General features: G+C 32.6%; 1 protein-coding gene across 1 annotated transcript in view; it reads right to left on the bottom strand.

Moving 5' to 3' along the window:
• The window catches only part of Med13 (mediator complex subunit 13), a 95,205-nt gene that overhangs the window by 39,692 nt on the left and 41,404 nt on the right, over window positions 1-14,109 (bottom strand). Inside the window, 2 exon segments of the mRNA XM_047543132.1 lie at window positions 2,188-2,269; window positions 3,199-3,412. Coding sequence (XP_047399088.1) covers window positions 2,188-2,269; window positions 3,199-3,412 — 296 coding nt within the window.

Raw genomic sequence — 14,109 nt, 5'->3', positions numbered from 1 at the left:
GAACCCAGGGCCTTGTGCTTGCAAGGCAAGCACTCTACCAACTAAGCTATCTCCCCAGCCCCTGTTGGTTTTTTGGATGAATTCATTTGAGAAATGCCTAATCAGGTCCTCTGCCCATTTTTAAATCAAGACATTTTCTTGCTATTGATTTGTTTGAGGTTCTTTATGTACTGGATACTAACCCATTATAAGATACATGATTTGCAAATATAGTCTTTCTTCAGAATTGTCTTTTCAGTCTGCTGACTATTTGAATCACTGTACACAAGCTTTTTAGTCTGATGTAATCTCATTGGCCTGTTTTTGCTTTTGTTTCCAGTACTCTTAGGATCAGATCCAAACAAATCTTTGCCAAAACTAGTCTCAAGGAGATTTCCCTCCCCCAATGTTTTTTTCTAGTGGTTTGACAGTATCAAGCTTGGGTTTAAGTCTTTAATCCATCTTGCATTGATTTTTATATATGGTATGAAATTCTAATTTCATTCTTCTGTGTGAGGATATTCAGTTTTCCTAGTATTTATTGAAGAGATTTTCTTTTTCCCATTATAAATTTGTGGCATCTCTGAATCAGTAGAACATAAATGTATGGTTTTATTTCCAAACTTTTATTCTCTTCTACTGGTCTAGGTATCTTTTCTTAATGCCAGTCACATGCTGTTTTAATTATTATAGTTTTATAGTCAATTTTCAAATCAGTTAGTGTGATACCACTGACTTTGATCATTTTGCTCAAGATTGCCTTGCCTACTCAGATTATGTTATCGATCCATTCAAATTTTAGGATTGTTTTCTATTTCTGTGAAAATTGTCACAGAAATTTTGACAGGGATGGCACTGAATCGGTAGATGGCAAAGAACCCAAACTGTTAAACTCACCAAGCTACTTAGAACCATCAACCATTAAATTTACTTCATAAAAAGACCATCTGCTCCTTGTCACAGAGACTTTTTTCTTCTTGTTTTATACTTATAACACAGAAACTAATCCTATTTATACCAAATATTAAAGAAAACTTTGTTTCAAAAAGCACAAGTCAAAGAATATCTTCCATTGCACCATCAAAAGTTAAGTAATGGGAGGGATATTGGTCAAATTATATCATGTGCATGTACTAATATGTAAAATCAAATCCCACCTTATACACAACTATAATGCACCAATAAAAAGATGTGGAGAAAAAAAAGAGTTTAAAAAAAAAAAAAAAAAACAGTTAGTGAATTTTGCTATATAATATGGTGATTCAAGTTAATGTATATTATATCCAACACTTCCCAAGAAAGTATATTTTGGTGTGCTATAATCCCACCCGCTCAGGAGGTTGAAGTAGAAGGATCATAAGTTCAAGATCAGCTTCAGCGACTTTGAGGCCCTGTCTCAAAATAAAAAATAAAAGGGTCTGGGATATGGCTCGGTGGTCAACACCCTGGTGGTCAGCACCCTAGATTCAATTCCCAGTACTGGAGAGGGAAAAAAAAAACACAGACAGACAGACAGACACACACACACACACACACACAAAGTGTTCTCATCACAGAACAGTAATACTTATATGAGGTGATACATGTTAAACTGCATGGATTAAAGTCTGATTTAGCCATTCCACAATGTGTATACCATAAATACATATAATTTTTACTTAATTTAAAATATTGTTTAAAGTTAAATACATTTTTAAAATTAACTGTTACATTGTGCCTCTATTCCATTCACAAGAAGCATAAGCCAGACAATTTCAAAGTGGAATCTTGATTACTTTATCCCCAGTGCCTAGAACACATTAATGGGTGTGTTCAATAACTTGTTCAGTTAAGGACATCAGAAATGCTCTCTTAACTTATGAATGGTGGATGAAAAAATGCAACAAAATTTCAGAAAGTTTAATTGAAAACTTGAGTTTTTATATCTGAGAAACCTTGTGCAATATTCTTATCCAATCTACTTAATTTCATGAGTGAGAACTATTTGAAGGGGGGGGATAAAAAGGGGAAGTTCCAGCAATTTATAATGGAATTTTTGTCAACTCAACTTGCTCCTCCCAGTAAAAAATAAATAATAAATTTACCCATTCATCCTATGAAACACATGAATTATGCAAGAAGGAATATTAGAAGTCCAGCAATATCCTATCAGTTTGTAGGAACAACTCTGGAATGCAATGATTTTGACAGTAAAATAAAAAATTGTACCTTGCTTAATAGAGGGACTAAATAATGACATAGCATCTTCTTCATGTGATAAAACTGTAACAGCAGATGTTCCATCTTCTACCTGCAAACAGTAGTACATATAAGCCTAAAATGTGTAATTTACCAGTAACAAAACCTACTATTTTTTTGTCAAGTATTCTGATAAATGTTCTATGTACATTCTCACTAATTTTTATAGTTAACAAATACATAGTGTGTTTATGTTCAAATAAAGAGAGCAAGAGAGAACCTGCCCCAGGAATCATGGCTGATAGTGGGAGCTGGAATTTTAACCTACTTCTACAAAATTCTAAATTTGGCATTCTTTCTATTATAACTGCAGACTTAATAAATACTAGTGTTTTCGTATGTGCAAAAGGACAACAGTTTAAGTATCATGCACATAGTAGGGTTAAGTAAAACTTTGTGAAATGATTTACACTGAACATTACTGGGTCCTTTCCCCAGTTTTACAGTTTTAATTCTCACATTTTGTATTTAATGCAAAGCAGAAGGGTTTGATTCTCAGCACCACAAAAAAAAAAAAAAAAAATGTATTTAAGGCAAATTTTTTTTCTAGTAGTTATCATGTGCTTAATTAGTCCCCAAATGCTTAATTTTAAAAATTTTAATCAGAAAATGTATTTTTATGTCCCACATTTCATTAATGTAAGTTCTTTACTTCTTTGGACACTGTAAGTTCTTGAATCACATATTCAAAAGTATCTTTTTAAAACTCAGTAATAAGTATTTTATCTTTGAAAGCATTTGATTCACTTTTAGCATATTTCTACTCAGTGTCAAAACAGTCTACCTAAATGCTGATTTTAGTTGACAAAAATTAATATACTCCAGCAAACCCAGAAACATTAGAAGTAAACAAAAGCAACTTTTATCAGAGACAAGTCATAATTTTCCTAAAAGAAAAAAAGTGGTAAGGTAGATACCCAACATGCTATTATATGTTGTGCTACAAAATCATGTGATTCAGTATACTGTGATTTCTCTTACCTTGTGTTTTTTCCCAGCTTCTCTCTCACTGTTTTGTCTATCTTTTTTATCAGGAAAAAGGAATTCCTCATCTCCTTCAACAAATGCATATGGATCAATTTTAGGTTCTTGTTCTGCATCAGATGCTATTGCTGAAAGATACTGATTCTTCATTTGATATTGCTGAACTAATTCATCAGAAACTTTTAAAGGTTTCTTACACTGCACCATTAACCTGCATGAAAAAAATAAAATTAGAAAATAAATTATAATTATTAACCAGAAAAGCATTAAGTGTCCAAAACAATTTAAGCATCATGAGATTTTGAAAATTAGACATTATCCAACCCATAATCTCTGATTTTACAAATGAAAAAACTAATTATGTGATTCATTAAAATCCTAAATTTAGCAGTGAAAAATGGAACTAAAATTCAGGTCTCCTATACATATGGTCTTTCTTACCAAATATGTTATTCTTCAATAACTCACTCTATTTTCAAGCCCTAAGCACACTAACTAATCTAAATGCAGTCCCTGAAAGGGGCTCTTAAATTTAAACTCTTCCAGGACAATGACTCTCAAAGTGTGGGCTTTATATAGTGAGACAAAATACAATTTATACATTTAAACAGTGAAAATGATTATCCCTTTCTTACTGTCATGAATGGATATATTTTAAGTTTAAAATTTTGGGTTGTTTTTTGCTGATTTTAGGGATCAATCCCAGAAATTTGCATATTCTAGTCAAGTGTTCTACACCCCCAAAGTTAAAAAGTCGAGTGTAGCTACACCCCCAAAGTTAAAATTTTTGAGGGTCTAACTGATGTTTCATCAAGTAACATTATTACTATTATTCTTGACAAGATGAATTATAGAATAAAGTGTCAGTATAAGTACTTCAGGTTTTTCTAAGCGCACTGGAAAATCAATTTTTGTACTACCAGATCTCTGGTTGAACATAGTAACTATAAAATTTATGCTCCTCTCTGCTCTACTAATATAGTCAATAGAACAACATGAGAAAACAAGCTAGGGGTGGTAGCACATGCCTGTAATCCCAATGGCTGGGGAGGCTGAGGCAGGATGATTTCAAGTTCAAGGGCAGTTTCATCAATTTATTTTATTTTACTTTTATTACGATGCTGGGGATTGAACCCAGGGCCTTGTGCTTGCAAGGCCAGCACTCTACCAACTGAGCTATATCCCCAGCCCCAGTTTCATCAATTTAGCAAGATCCTGTCTCAAAATAAAAAAATAAAAAGAGCTGGGGATGTGGCTCCGTGGTTAAGCACCCCAGGTGCAATCCCTAGTACTGAAAGAAAGAAAAAAATGAAGGGGAAAAAAAAAACAAACAGTAAACTTGGAAAGATAAGCTAGTAGAAACTGACAGACCAGAGAAAGCTGAAATACAAGGTTAAAAGAGAGAAGGCACAACAAGCAGTAAGCTGATCTGTACCCAGAACTCTGGGAACCATGAGAACTTATGTATCTCCAAAGACCAGAGTGTTCGTGCTTCATGCCCCTGAAGACTAGAGTGTGAATTACAAAATGACTATTTTCTGGTTTGCACAAGATGCTTTTAAGACTCTCAAATTCCTGTTCTCTGAGGTTTACAAAGCTGAGATTCCCAAGCTGTCAGAACAGTGGCAGCCAGGCTTCTAGCCAGAAAATTTTTTGAAATCCTGCAAAGACTCTCACTTTGAGTAAAAAAACCAAAGTCCTTAGAATACCCTACTCACACCTTCCATTATCTGGTTCATTTTTTTCTCAAATCCCATCTGCCTCTACTATAGTCCTCTCTCTCATTTACACCACTTCCAAGGGTTTCCTTGATGTTCCTTACAGAACAGACACTTCTTAACCCTTCCCTTTGTCTGGAACATTCATCCTCTAAGTATCTGTATGGCTAATTTCTTTACTTCCTTCAAAGCTTTGTCACCTTCTCTGTGAGACCTTCTTTATTATTTCAACTTTATTTAAAACTGCAATATGATCACCTGTCTATAACACAAATCCCTCTTACCCTTCCCTATCTATCTTCCCCTGTTAGGAATTACCTTTTAACATAGTATGTAACTTATTATATTCATAGTTGATTATCATTCCCATTGGAATAAAAGTCCCACAAGTTCTGGAATCATTTTTGTTCACTGAATTATCTTAAATGCCAAAAGAGTGCCTGACATATAATAGGCAGTCAATAAATATTTGTTAATGAATAAGTAACATCTAAAAGGACTGAAATATTTTTGCATTAATAATCACAAAATACAATCATCTAGTACTTTGAAATAAACTATTTTTACACAGTTGAAAGTACTTATGCCACAGTTTATCTGCTCTGAATATTTAGACAAATAATATATAAGGTTTGGAAATAATGAAAGTATTAGCCCAACTGTAAATTCTTGTGAATGACAGGGATATAATATCTCATTCATCTATTCAATAAAGCCTAGCATTAATCATCACTCTATCCTCTATGTGGAGGGCAAAACAGCATGCATTATTCATATTCTATTCATAACATTATTATGACCATATATTCCTTAAGAGGAGCTCTGTACCTCATACTGAAAACTTTGGGATAATATAAAATTTTTTTTAAATTTATTATTAGTATTTTGACATGTCCTCTCTTTTATTTAGTACTTAAAATAACATTGTAAGATAGAAAATGGAGGGCATTCCTTCTAACTTTGATGTGGGAATTATGTACAAACAAGTGGTTTTTCCAAGGTCACATAGTGGAGAAGTTATGAATGGAAAGATTTAAATATTTATAGTCAAATAACTATCAATAGGGAAAAAAGAATAAAGAAGCTCCCCTATCCCCTACTACTCTGTACAGAGGTGAATAAAACAACCGTTTTTCATATTAAGTTGTCCTGACAGAAGCATAAAAACTGCCACACTGTTTACACACAAAGGTGCTAAACTAGTGCCCAGTAACATTGTTAAAAGAACTAATCCTCCTTCATAAGGATCTATTAATAAAAAGGAGTAAACCAAATGCATTGCCTAAACACAAACTTTTGTTATTTTATTGAATCATTCTCACAGACATTAGGATATGCAAAATTTTAAATGTAGTCAAATCAAGTCACAATAAATTTTAAAATATAAATCATTTACATTACACATTCTTCTATATTAAAAGTTCATAAAAATAGAAATAAAAATTGTGATTTTTGAGGTACCTGATTAAAAACTCAAATTATTACTGTCAATATTCAATTATATAGTACAAATATACTTTCATATACAGAACAAGACCACCTCTCCTTTGCTAAAAAGAATTTCCATAGATAGCAAAATACTTAACTTCAGAGACACTTTCAATTAGATAAAAAGTTAAGTACAAACTAGAAGAGGATCAGATACAGCCATAAGCAGAAGTGTTGTAAAGCCCAAAGCAAATTTAAATTTCCTTTATATCATTAATTGCATCTCCTCCTTTTCATTCTGACAATAACTCACTGTCCTGAAATGCACTCATAAAATTTAACATGGCTTAGAGTAGCAGCTGCCTTTATGCCTTTATTTAATAAAAATTCTTCCACACAGGGTATGACAATATTTAAAGATTGACAATTATAGAAGGAGATAAGCTACAGAAGGGAATGCTAAGGAACAGATCATTTAAATGAACCTCAAAATCTTTTCATTTTCTTTAAATGAACTTATTCTAGTACCATCTCCCACATTCAGAATGAATCTTTGAACTGAATCAAACTATCAAAATTAGAGCTTTATTGCATTAAAATAAAACAGCAAATAGAGAAGGCTTACTTAAAAGATTTAGAGTACAATCAAATTGAGTTTATTTCACTACAGGTTTCTATGAAACAAAGGCATTCAAAACTACCTTTTAGAGATCAAATAATGCATTCAAATAATGCATTCTATACTACATACATATAATAAAAATCTGGTAGATATAATACAACAAAATAGGAGTTCTACTGATGAATGTTAAAAGTTAAGATATCTTAATGTACCCTGACTAACGAACAACATATAACGAACTACACATAGGCCTTTCTTTGGTCGGGGTTTAGAAAGCATTCCATCTGAATCAGAATAGATTATTATAAACAACCACAAATTCTACTAAAACTAAGTACTAAACCCTTGAAAAAAGACTTAGAAACTATGTTTCTTGGCAAAACTTTTTCTCTCTTTAAAATTGTAAGATCTACAACTGTAAAATTGTAAGAGCCTCAGCCTCTATTCTAAAATCGACACTATCACTAACAGAGAAACTAAATACAATGAGGAACAAAATGAAAATTTTTAAAAAGTTGCCACAAATGTTTGTATATTCCATATATGGAATACACTATGCTTCACCCCTAACACCTCCATTCCTCAATTAAATTCTAAAAAATTAAACAAGGAATTCTACCTTAACATAGTTAATGAAAATTTTTTCATGAAGTACTACATATGTAAGTCTAAGAATAAGGGAAGTACTTAGAAATTATGCATTCTATTATTCTGTACTAGCTAGTCACTTTTATCAAAAACTAGAGTAGAAAAATCAAGAGCAAAGCTTTCTTTCATTTATTCATTTATTACATTATGGAAGCATGGTACATACCACCTTTCAACGGTGATCAATAGAAAACACTTATTTATACTAAATGGAAAATGGATTTCCACTCAACAGAAACAAAGCTCTAAATTTTCCTCCTACCATAATTTTCTATGAAATTCAACTATCATGAGAAAACTACCTCTTTAGATGTATTCTTGCCCTTTGAACTCTGTATCTACTCCAGGTTATTTACAGTTTTCCTAAGCTACAGACCCATGTTCCAGCTGCCTGATGGAATTTCTCTCTAATTAGAACTGAATTCACATTTTTTAGTCTGCAAGTAATACACATAGCTAAGGTAACAGATGAAAAGGGTATCTCAATCCCTCTTCTTAAAAATTGTTTACGTATTTCTTTTGCTTTAAGTTGACATGCCATTATTATTTAGCTAGACCTTTAATTATTTAGCAAGACCATACTTAGTAAGGTATAACAATAGTTCTTCAAGGTACTTCTAGAAAGCTACTGCTAATAAAATCTTAAAACCTAAGTTTGGTAAGATTTAACCTAAAATGGGTAAAAAGTCATTGTAAAGAAGCCTTCAAACCCGTTCTTCCTCATCTTTCTCAAGAAATAAGCCTGATTGTTAACTCTTCTCTTTACTATTCTACTTGCTGAAAAGATTTTTTATGACAGCACAGCATCCATAGCATTGATATATCCCTGCATCTTTTCCTATGTTCTAATTTCCTACTGAGAACCTTGTAGCACTTTTTGTCTGAGCAGTTTAAACATGTGTCCAAATTGATCTCCTTGCTCAGAAAACTACCAATAGTACTCCTGTCATTTCAAAGATAATATATCAATTTATAAGTAATAATTTGCTATTCTATTGCCCTTAACTCACTCTTCAGACCTCATTTCTCATCACAACACACTAAACTACTACTAAGTAGGATCCTTATCTATCCATTCCAAACTACATAGAAAGCTTCTGGATCTCCATAAATGGAATTATATTCCCTCAACTGTGGCATCCCTGCTGTTTTTTTGTATCAGGGATTGAATTCATAGGTGCTTCACCACTAAGTCACTTTCCCAGCCCTTTATATTTTTTATGCCGAGACAGGGTCTTACTAAGTTACCTAAGATCTTGCTAAGTTGCTGAGGCTAGCCTCAAACTTGTGATCCTCCTGCTTTAGCATTCTGAGGAGTGCAGCACTGCACCCAGCTTCTGCTGTATTTTATTCATGCTATCTTCCATTAGACAATAACTCTGGTGGCAGGACCAAATTTACTTTTACTATGGTGACTCACAACATCTTGCACATAACAGAAATTTCAGTTTTATGCAAACTGATACAGAATATATATCTTAAGAATATGCATTTTGGGCTGGGGTTGACTTGCCTAGTATGTGTGGGGCACAGGGTTCAATTCTCAGCACTGCACATAAATAAATAAAATAAAGGTGCATCAACAACTAAAAAAATATTTTTTAAAAACTATGAATTTAAAAGGAAATAATTGTTTTAGGAAAGAATTTGGGATTTGCAAAAGTCTTCCAATTGACATCATTAAAATTAACTGCTACACATTTAAATACATTTTCAAAACTCAAAGGATAAAAAAGGTAAAAGAAATTTGTAATGACTGAGTAGTACGAATTCAAATTTACTGATATTAAAAAAACCTAAATTTTTTAAAACTTGGAAGGCTTTTTGATCATACTGTATCTTTAAAACTGTAAGTGCTCCTATAAAGAATTTAAGGAAATTGTTCAAAAGAACATAATAGTAATTTATAGAACTTACTTTAATGACAAGGGATGTCATCTAATTTCAATTGGCTTTGCTATTTTCTATAAGTACAGAAGTATTCCTTTGATTTTCATATCAATAAACATGGGTACTGAATTAGTAGGTTCTTCCAAAAGATCCTTTTCACCATCAGGGGAAAAAAAAAAAAAAAAAAACAAAACTTTTTTGCTTCAATATGTAACAATGAAGATTATGCCAGTATTTTAATGTGGTTTAAGGGAGTAAAGTATTATTAGGGGATCTTCCTAATGAAGCTAATCGTTAAACACAGTGGACCTATCTATTTAATAGCTATTATTAGAGCTCAAATTTCTGTTAAAAGTGATTCATTACATTAAAACACTATAATGCTATTAATATTTGGAGCTGGATAATTTTTTGTTGTGGGGAGATTACCCACACACTGTGAAGATATATTCAGCAAGCCAGGCATGGTGGTACACACCTGTAATCCCAGGTATTGGGGAATCTGAGGCACAGGAGAATCACAAGTTCGAGACCAGTTTGGGCAACTTAAGAGAGACCCTGTCTCAAAATAAAAAATAAAAAGGGCTGGGGATAGAGTGCCCCCAGATTCAATTCTCAGGACTGGAAAAAATAAAGAGATATTTAGCATCTCTGGCCTGTACCTACCACATGTCACTTGCATACCTCCATTTATGGCAACCAAAAATGTCTCAAGACATTTTTGTCTCCTAGGGATGGGAAGATGGAAAATATCTCCAGGTAAGAACTAGTCACAGAATAATAATTCCAGGAAAAGGAGAGAATCATCTAGATGACTGAAACATGAGAACAAAAAAGAAAATAAAAACAGTCTACCAAATACAGAACTATTATAAATTATAAATGTTTCTTAGTTCATACAGGAGCAAAACCTCTGATGGTTGCCCTATCTCCTCATCTATTAAGCTATAATAATAAGCAAATTCTGACATTTTATAAATTTTAGTAACTATCATAATCTAAACAATGCTCGTGAGACATAAAATTACACAAAAATTTTTAAAAATTTATTCAATTGTATTTTTTTTCTTTTCTATGAGAGAAAAAAACGAGGCTAGGCACAGCAAAAACAGAAGCATGTTATTTCCTTAACTTACATAATCATGACCCAGTACCACTCTACTCTGCATGCTACTTTTCTATATTATGCTGCTTCTTTCTCATTCTTATTCAGTGAGAAAAATGTCAAATCATTTTTAGAACAGATTCTAATGTTAAGCTGTATAATAAAGTTAAGCAGCAAATGTATTTACTTAAAGCTATAGCCAGAATTCTTAGATCTTATGAACACAATGTGTCCATAAAAACTCACTCTTGAAGTGTTTATAATTGAAAATATTCATACCACATTTTTACATACATTAAATAGAAAATATAACTTGGAAGGTAAACACGTTTTAAAACAATAAAGTGTTCTAGGACCAAACTGCTGTTTCATTCATCCAAACATTTGATGAATTTCTACTATGTGCCTAAGATGGTTGTAGGGGTGTTTGTGTTAATGCTAGAGGAATACAGCAGTAAACAAGACAAGAGTCCTTGCCCTCATAGAGCTTACATTCTAGTAGGGAAAAGACAATTAACAAATACATAATTTCAGATGATATATATTAAGGAGCAATCAAAAACCAGTGTATAGTATAGACATGATTTGGGGGAGAAAAGACAGACCACATTTTGGACAGAATGATCAGGAAAATTCTACCTGAACAGTGCTTAATGATAAGGAGTAAGTAGTTCCCCAAATTCTATAATGCAGTTTGGAGGGTCATGAGGCAAGAGCTTGGCTTTTTGAAGGAATGGCAAGAAAGACTGTGTGGTTAAATCAGGAAGCAATTAGAGGTGAAGAACAAGCTAGGCAGAAGACTTGTGTACAATCTTACATATCAAGAGAAAGAGCATGAATTTTATTCTTAGTATAAAGGCAAACTATTGGAAGGATTTAAGCAAATGAGTAACAACATTTAACTTATGATGGTCACTCTGGCTGCTGTATAAAAAAATACATTTATTAGACTAACAGTTTCAGGCAAGACCTGAAGTTGGCTTAGATGTTTATGTTACATTTAGTACTGGATAGATTACTATCCTCCCTTTTCCCTAGTTAAATCCCACTCTTCTTGAGCACTGAACCCAGGGATGTTCTACCAGTGAGTCACATCCTTAGCCCATTTTATTCTGAGAGAGGGCCTCACCAAACTGCTGAGGATGGCCTCAAAGTTTCAATCTTCCGGCTTCAATCCCCCAAACTGTAGAGATTATGGGCATGTACCACCATGCCCAGCTAGATTATGATCTCTCTTTTAAACCTGTTTCCAAGACATTATTTAACTTCAAAAGATCCATTATTACACAAGCTAATTGTCTTTATTGATCAGAAAAGTATTCTGAAGTTCCTTAATTCAAAATCCAGACTTTAATTAAAAATAAAATCCTAGAATCCTTTAAAATTCAAAGTGTTAGATGAAACACAAGGTTTGTGCTAAAACGATAACAAAAGAATTTTAAAAGAGAATAAATCTCTAACAGTGGGGAAAATGAAAGAGAGGCTATAAAATGGAACAGACTGTTCACTAAATCTTGGGGAAGTTCAAAATCAGATGAAATACATCGGAGAAAATTCACAGTCTACAATATGCAAGAGGCGACTGTGGGAAAACTATATAAACAATAGAAAATTCAAAATGCCTAGCAAAAAAAAAATTTTTTTAAATATCTGGACTTAACATGTCTAGACAAAACTGAGAAGAGTTCAAAATGGGGAAACAAAGTATTTCTTTTTTAAAAAAAATTTATAAAAGGTAATGGGAAATTGAACTCAGTGGCACTCTACCAGAGTTCCACCCTCTTCTCATTAAATTGCTTAGGCTGACCCTGAACTTGTGGTCCTCCTGCCTCAGCCTCCCAAGTAGCTGAGATTTCAGGTGTGTGCCACTATGCCTAAAGAAGAGTTCCTTTTTAAAAGAAAACAAAGTGATGTACTTCTTCATTCTGAAATAAAGCAAGGACTGCCAAACAAAAAAAAAAAAAAAAAAAACAGACTATACACAAACTTTTCAATCTATTCTCTCAACAGCAACACCCATATCAAAAAAAAAAAAAAAAAAAAAAGAGAAATTCTAGAAAGGGCTACAAGAAACAAGAAATTCTCTCAGAACACAAAGGGGTTCCAAAAACAATAGGAAAAAAAAATAGAGATATTATCCCAGGAGGAAATTTTCCCAGTGGCAGGACAAAAAAAAAAAAAAAAGACTTCAAATTAAACAGTTCCTTCAAGTATCCAGCACAAGGACTTAAAAAAAAAAAAAAAAAAAAAGAAAAGAAAAAAAAAGAAAGTGACTGCTATACTTAAACATATTCTTAATACATATACTTAAACATATCCTTGTGAAATTTCACAATTCTAAACCTAAAGAGAAGACCCTAAAAGACTCATGGAGGTAACGGATCACATTCTTTAAAAAGTGAGCCAGAATGAGACTGTAATTACATATTTTGTTGCAAGCCAGTAGAAGACAGTCAAACAATGCCAGTGTTCCAAGAGAAAATGATATTCCACCGAAAATGTAATACATAGCCAAATTATCAACAAGTACAAGGATAAAAATCATTTTCAGAAATGCAAAGATGTCAATTATATATTTCCCACAATCTCTCACTCAAGAGAATTGAAGATATTTGTCAACAAAATGTAAGGGCAAATCCCAAGAGAAGCCACTAGTTATAACAAATAGTGGTACTAACTTAGACATCTACTAAAATCCTAGAAAACAGATATAGTAAGCAACACTGGAATAGAACACCACAAGTAAAAAAAAAATCTATATAATAGTTACATTAACAGAAAAAAAAAAAAAAAAAATACACAAATAATGGAAACATGACATTTTAACCAACCAAGAAAATCTAAGGTATCATATAACCTTTGAGTAACATTTAAACAATAAGAAAATAAATAACCGACAATGGACTGAGAGAGAAGGAAATGTAATCTTTGCACACTACTTGGCCTTGGACTAACAAACAGGTAGACAGTTCTAAGGAATACAGTAGTAGCATTCTGTTGGATTTCACCTTTTAAAAAAACTTAAAAATGCAAAAGGCTTATTTCATAGGCTGCATATGTATTCAGAAAACAGAAAGAGAGGGAAAAAAAAGTCGTCTTCTGCCCAAAGTATGTCATAAATATAGTGAACAAATAAGGCAAATCACAGATGAATTAAAGAATCTATAGCACATATAACTAATACAGGTAACCAAAATATAAAAAGAACAAATCAGAAAAAGAGGAAGAGAGAGACTTACAAAAAAAAAAAAAAAGACTGCAATTCACAGAAGAAGTAATCTAAATGATCAATAAATGCTTAACCTCAGCAGGAATCTGAAAAACACGTATAAAAGACAATGAGATGGCTGCCAAATTAAAAGTCTCATAACACCAAGTTATTGAGGAAAATAAGAACAACAGTCTTTCTCATACTCTGCTGGTTCATTAGAGAATAAACTATATCAGTTGTTTGGACAGCAAAGTGGCAACAACCCTTAAGGCTGAAAATGGACAAA

Source organism: Sciurus carolinensis, chromosome 3 (assembly GCF_902686445.1).
Source record: "Sciurus carolinensis chromosome 3, mSciCar1.2, whole genome shotgun sequence".
Lineage (NCBI taxonomy): Eukaryota > Metazoa > Chordata > Mammalia > Rodentia > Sciuridae > Sciurus > Sciurus carolinensis.
The sequence above is the reverse complement of the archived record's forward strand: the minus strand, read 5'-3'. Positions and strand labels throughout refer to the sequence as shown.